Below are 6,053 nucleotides of genomic sequence, written 5' to 3' on the forward strand. Positions count from 1 at the left end.
AAGAAGGGTTGGGGGTGGGTGTGGGTGGGGCCAGAAGAGGCAGGGCTTGGGGACTTTCTCTTCCCTCTCCTTTCACAGTTCCCCTCTCCTCCTAGGCACCTGCCCAACTTCTAGGGACCTGGGGCGGGGGGCACCCGCTCACATCTCCCAGCCAGCCTGCCTAGGGACCCCTGGCCAGCTCAGCCCCTCCGTGTGAGGCTGCTCTGGGCCAAGGCTCAGAGCAGTTTGAGGTCCTTCCTAGAGTACCTTGCAGTGGATTCGCACTGGTGGCCTCAGGCTGGACTGAGTGAGCAAACAGTGTCCCCGGCCCCTCCCTGATCCTGCTTTCTTCCTGTTCGAAGGGACACAGGGCTGGCTCACCGAGGCCTGGAGAGGCTGGGATGCTGACCCTCCACTGGCCTGTGGAAGCTGGTTTTCCCCTCCTGGCACCTGTGCCCTGGCTGGAGGTGCAGCCCTGCCCAGCTGAGAACAAATGCTTTCCTCTCTGTTCTCTTGCGGGGGCAGGAAGTACAAAGCCCTGTCAACTCGGTGCGGGCAGGATGAACTTGACAGTGAGGTCACGAAGCGTGAGGCCCTCCCTCCCTCTGACCACACCTGCTGGGCCCTGGACACCCACACAGGGCCCAGGGTTGGGGGTGAAGGCCCACGTCACAGTCTGGGGCCCACAGCCTGAGCAGCTGCGTCCATACTGTGCCTTTTAACTGGAAATGCCAGTGGGTCAGAACTTGGAAGCATGATGTGAAAATGCAAGTTTCCAGCCTCCAATGAGAACACTAGAGGCTCTGCCCACCCTCGGCCCTCTGGCTGCAGTCGCTCCAGGCACTGAGGCCCGCAGCTGCCTCCCTTCCTGCCATCCATTCCCCGTCGGGAGCCTGAGGCACGGTGACCCGTCGTGCCCCGCCGTCCGGGGAACATCAAATAGAAGACACCAGCTCACTCGCTTCCTTCCTCAGACCTCCGCACCCTCACATTTGCAAAGCGGTCTGATCTGGTCGCTTCCCTCCTCCCCCGCCCCCCCCCCCCCGCCCCCCCGTGCCCGTCTGGCCCGAGGCGCGGGCGCGGGGCTGGCGCTGAGCCGCATTCCCTGCCCCCACAGTCCCTGTGCACGGTGACCGCCATCGTCCTGCACTACGTCTACATGAGCACCTTCGCCTGGACCTTCGTGGAGACTCTGCACGTCTACCGCGTGCTGACCGAGGTGCGCAACATCGACGCCGGGCCCATGAGGTTCTACTGCGTCGTGGGCTGGGGCGTCCCGGCCGTCATCACAGGTGAGAATGGAGGGGCCGCGGCAGGGAACCCCCCACTGTTCGGGGATCCGTGTGGCATCGCCGCCCCGGGTTAGGGCCCTCGGGCCTCCTCTGCCTTTGGTGCCCGGCTGGCCTGGCCCCGGGCGGAGGAGGCCCCGCCCGTGTCTGCACACACGAGCGTGGTCACTCGGGGCGCGCCGTGGGGACGCCGCTCCTGTCAGGTGCGGGCTCCCTGGGAGCTGGGGCGGGTCTGCCCAGGCCGCTCACAGACCAAGACTCCGTGTCTGGCCTCTGTGGGTGGGTGGGTGTGGACGGTGTGCCGTGGTGTGTGTGCGGGTATGTGTGGCCTGCGTGTAGTATGCATATGTGTGCACGTACTCCGTATGTAGTGCGTGTGTTCACGCGGGGTGGGGGCTTTGGTGTGCGGTCTGTGTGGGTTGGGCCCTCTGGGCCGCAGGTGCTGTAAGTGGTGGGGGGGGGTGTGTGCGCCTGGGGTCTGTATGTAGCATGTGTACTTACCTGTGGTTGGTGTGTGGTACACGTGGTCTGCGTGTAGTACGCACATGCATGTATGTGGCCCACATGTGGGGGTGTGGGTTGTGTGTGCGGGGCTGGGAATGCCCGCCCGTGACCCGGCACTGCCCAGGAGGGGTCTCCCACGTGTGACGCTCACCGCAGGACTCGCGGTGGGCCTGGACCCCCAGGGCTACGGAAACCCAGACTTCTGCTGGCTGTCCCTCCGAGACACCCTGATCTGGAGCTTCGCCGGGCCCATCGGAACCGTTATCATTGTGAGTCCGGGAGCTCGGCCAGCCTGTGGTCCTCGGGGACGTGCGACGTGGGTGCGCGGGCTGCAAGGGGTTTTGGGGGCCGCGGGCCCCTCAGATCTGCATGCTGGGCAGGAAGGGCTGATCTCACGGTGATGAGGCCCTGCCCGTAGGCCTGCGGATTCGGGGTTCCCTTCCACATCCGGGTCCGCGTGAGGCCACTCAGCAACCGGTCCCCCCGGGTCCCTGCGGGCAGGCGGGTGGGGGCCCCGAAGCCTTCTCATTCCAGCCTCTCCTGGAGACACGGGCACAGACCCTCCAGGGCGTCTGGTCTTCGGAAATCTGTCAAAGCGATACCCATGAGCTGGCCACCTGACTGTGGTTTTGTAACTTCTTTTCAGGTCAACACCGTCATCTTTGTCCTGTCTGCAAAGGTGGCCTGTCAGAGAAAGCACCACTATTACGAGAGGAGAGGAGTCGTGTAAGTGGGTGCCCACCCTGACCCCCATGCAGGTCTGCACGCCCAGCGGCGCCCCTGGACAACGCCCGTCACCTAGCCGCCAGGCCAAAGTGGGGCGAGGCCGGGAGCACTGGGGCGCCTTGTGGGGGGGAGGGAGGGGGCCAGGGAGAGGGACTCGGGGATCCCAGAGACACTGCGTCCGCTGGTTGTTGCGCTGAGCGGGGAAGGGGTTAGCGCTGACGGTCCCTCGGCTCTCCGTCCCCCTCACTGGGGTCTTGTTAAGGGATAGGGCTGGCAAGGGCAGGGACGATGACGGTGTGGGGAAGTGCCGAAGCAGAGGGAGGCCAGCAGGGTGTGGGCGGGGCCTCTGGAACTTTCTGGGTTGGTCACCGATTGATGTAGGAGTGGCCGAGTGGCGAGGTGCTTTAAAAAATTTTGGGGAAGGAAGGGAAGGTAAGGGAGGGAGGGGGTAGATACATGGGGGGTCAACAGCCCCGAGGACCCTGGTGGAGGGTGGGGCGGGGCCAAGAGGGCAGGGCGGGGCCGAGAGTCACGCCCCGCCCTGCCCCTGCAGCTCCCTGCTGCGCACCGCCTTCCTCCTGCTGCTGCTCGTCAGCGCCACCTGGCTGCTGGGGCTGCTGGCCGTGAACAGCGACGCGCTGACCTTCCACTACCTCTTCGCCGCCTTCAGCTGCTTACAGGTGGGCAGCTGTCGGGGGGCCGGGCGGCCTTGGTGAGGCCACGGGTCACTTGTGCTGCCTCTGGGGGCATCCTGGACCCAGCGTCCCGGCCCGTGTCCTCGCTCTCGGGACACTCGGGGTCACAGCAGGGCTTGTGCGCCCAGGGTCACGGTGAGGCCTCCCCACACGCGGTCCCGCCCCTAAGGAACCCGGTGTCCCAAGCACAGCTCTATCCAGGGATTTCTCCAGGACCCCCAGGGCACCGTCCTCGGCCCGGCCAGTGTGGGGGTACATTCTCCCTTCGCAGGTGACCATAAATCCCATGTGCGTCCTCAGGGAGGCTGTTGGCCATTTATGGTTCACGCTGAGGGCTTCCCAGGAAGCTGACTGAGGATGTCACATTGAGGGCGCAGATGGCCTGGCACAGGGGGCCCTCCTGGCCCGTGGCTCTGCCCCTGCTCCCCTGAGTGGGGGTGGGGTGGGGTCTATGCGGTCGTGGCGGCCAGGCTCCCCCTGGGTGCTCTCAGCTGCACTTGTTGGTGGGCTGTGCCCTGTGTGTCCCCGGGCAGCTGGGTGTGCAGTGTGGCAGCCACAGGACCCTGGCTGCTCCCCCGAGGGCCAGTCCTGCCCTGACTGGCCACCGCTCCCTCCAGGGTCTCTTCGTCCTCCTGTTCCACTGTGCGCTCAACAGGGAGGTCCGGAAGCACCTGAAGGGGGTCCTCGCCGGCAAGAAGCTGCACCCGGACGACTCGGCCACCACGAGGGCCACCCTCCTGACGGTAGGCGGTCCCGAGAGACCCCTTGGCAGGGCCTGAGGTCCGGGCTGCGCCAGTGGCCGGGGTTTCCTTGTGGGCCTCTAGACCTCTAATGCTTGGTCTGTGGGTCTCTCCTGGAGGGAGCATCACAGAGCCCCCTCACACAGTGGCATCGAGCAGGATGCCATCCCTGATGCCTGGGCACAGAGCACGGTTCACCAGGCGGGGTCTGTCATGGTCACAGCCCCACTTTCTGGGGTCTCGGAGGACAAGGTGGCCGCAGGGTGGGACTCGGCCGGAAGCCGTGACTGGGGCAAGGAGGCCGAGCGTCCCCTGGCGGTGGGGCCGGGGGGCGCTCCCCTCAGGCCACCACGGCGCCCCTGTGCTCTGTGCCCAGCACGGGGCTTGCCGCGGGGACGGCGCCACCCTCTGCACCCCGGTGGCATCTGCTGTGCCGATGACCGTGTTCCCTCCCCCAGCGCTCCCTCAACTGCAACCACGACTGCAGCGAAGAACCCAACATGCTCCGCACGGCCCTGGGCGAGTCTACCGCCTCGCTGGACAGCGCCGTCAGGTCAGGCCGCGGGCGCCTTCCTCGGCTGGGCGGGGGGCGGTGCGTGCGGGCCACGGTGCCTGCTGTTCTCGTTGAGTTCCCCGCGTGTCCCGGAGCCTCTTGTGGCAGAGGACCTTCCAGAGCCCCGTGGGGCCGTCTCGGCTCATGCGGATGGTGCTGGGTGATGCTGGGGGGCCGTGCCATGGGGTCCCCTGAGTGACGGTGCTGAGCCCACCCGCTTATCCTCTCTAGGGACGAGGGGGTCCAGAAGCTGAGCGTGTCCTCTGGGCCAGTGCGCGGCGGCCATGGGGAGCCAGACTTGTCCTTCGCCCCGAGGAGCTCCAAGAAGCCCCACGGTAGGTGTCCCTTGAGGGCGGCCAGCCCTCGGCCTGGGCATCTCCCTCCCGGCAGCCGCCTCTTCTCTGGCCCACGGGCCTCACGGCCACTGCGCGCACAGCCTGAAGAGGAGCCTGTGTCACAGCCGGCGGGTCGGCAGGGAGGCGGTTGCTCCCCGGGGCCCGGGGCCCGGATGCCCCACTCTGCCCTCCGCCTGAGCCTCCGTCCCTCCCGTCCGCCCCGCAGGCCAGGACTCAGACTCAGACAGCGAGCTGTCCCTGGATGAGCAGAGCAGCTCCTACGCCTCCTCGCACTCGTCTGACAGCGAGGACGACGGGGCGGAAGCCGAGGACGGTTGGGACTCGGCTCGGGGCCCCGTTCACAGCACCCCCAAAGGTGAGCTGGGGGCCGGGGGCCTCCCAGGATGCAGCAGCGTGGCAGGGCGGGGGGCGGGGCGCTGGCCTGTGAGGGCTGCGTCCTCAGCACGTGCAGAGCAGAGGCAGGGACATCCGGGGTCACTCTGGGGGCTCTCGCTGCAAGGACCGCACAGGCTGGCCCCCATTGCTGCTGCGGGCACCGATACAAGGCTCCAGGGTGTTGAGGCGCAGTGTGGGGCTGCAGCCCGGGCCCCCACCGTCAGGACCATGGGTCTCTGAGCCCCCGGAGGGGGCGCCCCAGTCGGGCCTGCAGCTCTGGGAGTACCGGCCCCCACGGATGCAGGCTCCCCGCGGAGGGACACGAGGGAACCTTCTAGGGGGTGTGGCTCCAGGCCGAGCAGGGAGCCCCTGCTTGTTGACGGTGACCCCTGTGCCACAGCAGACGCTGCAGCCAACCACATCCCAGCCGGCTGGCCCCACGAGAGCCTGGCTGGGAGCGACAGCGAGGAGACCAGCGACCGGCCGCGCCTGAGGGTGGAGACCAAGGTCAGCGTGGAGCTGCACCTGGACGAGCAGGGCAATCACTGCGGCGAGCGCCCCCCAGACCAGGAGAGCGGGGCCCCGCTGAGGCCTGCGGGCGTGCTCCCCATCCAGCCCCCTGAGCAGAGAAAAGGTACCTCAGGAGTGGTGAGGGCCTGTTGTCCGCGGGAAGCTGGGGGACCAGGAAGACTCAGCAACGGGGTCAGGGTAGGGGGCCATAGCGGTGAGAACAGGGACAGAGAAGCAGGACCATACTGGGAGGGGGCGGGGTCCTTGGGCAGGGGGGCAGGTGAGGCAGGGGCGGGTGTGAGCAGGGTGGGATGCTGGTGAGGAGA

At 67.3% G+C, this 6,053-nt stretch overlaps 1 protein-coding gene across 1 annotated transcript in view; it reads left to right on the forward strand.

Annotated features, from left to right (window-relative positions):
• Positions 1-6,053, forward strand: part of CELSR1 (cadherin EGF LAG seven-pass G-type receptor 1) — a 132,178-nt gene that overhangs the window by 122,814 nt on the left and 3,311 nt on the right. The window contains exons 27-35 of the mRNA XM_029954077.1: positions 1,097-1,271; positions 1,929-2,041; positions 2,419-2,498; positions 3,052-3,178; positions 3,811-3,936; positions 4,392-4,486; positions 4,718-4,821; positions 5,048-5,197; positions 5,621-5,865. Of these exons, the coding sequence (XP_029809937.1) occupies positions 1,097-1,271; positions 1,929-2,041; positions 2,419-2,498; positions 3,052-3,178; positions 3,811-3,936; positions 4,392-4,486; positions 4,718-4,821; positions 5,048-5,197; positions 5,621-5,865 (1,215 nt within the window). The remainder of the gene's footprint in view (positions 1-1,096; positions 1,272-1,928; positions 2,042-2,418; positions 2,499-3,051; positions 3,179-3,810; positions 3,937-4,391; positions 4,487-4,717; positions 4,822-5,047; positions 5,198-5,620; positions 5,866-6,053) is intronic.

The sequence above is a fragment of the Suricata suricatta genome, chromosome 10, assembly GCF_006229205.1.
Source record: "Suricata suricatta isolate VVHF042 chromosome 10, meerkat_22Aug2017_6uvM2_HiC, whole genome shotgun sequence".
Classification (NCBI taxonomy): domain Eukaryota; kingdom Metazoa; phylum Chordata; class Mammalia; order Carnivora; family Herpestidae; genus Suricata; species Suricata suricatta.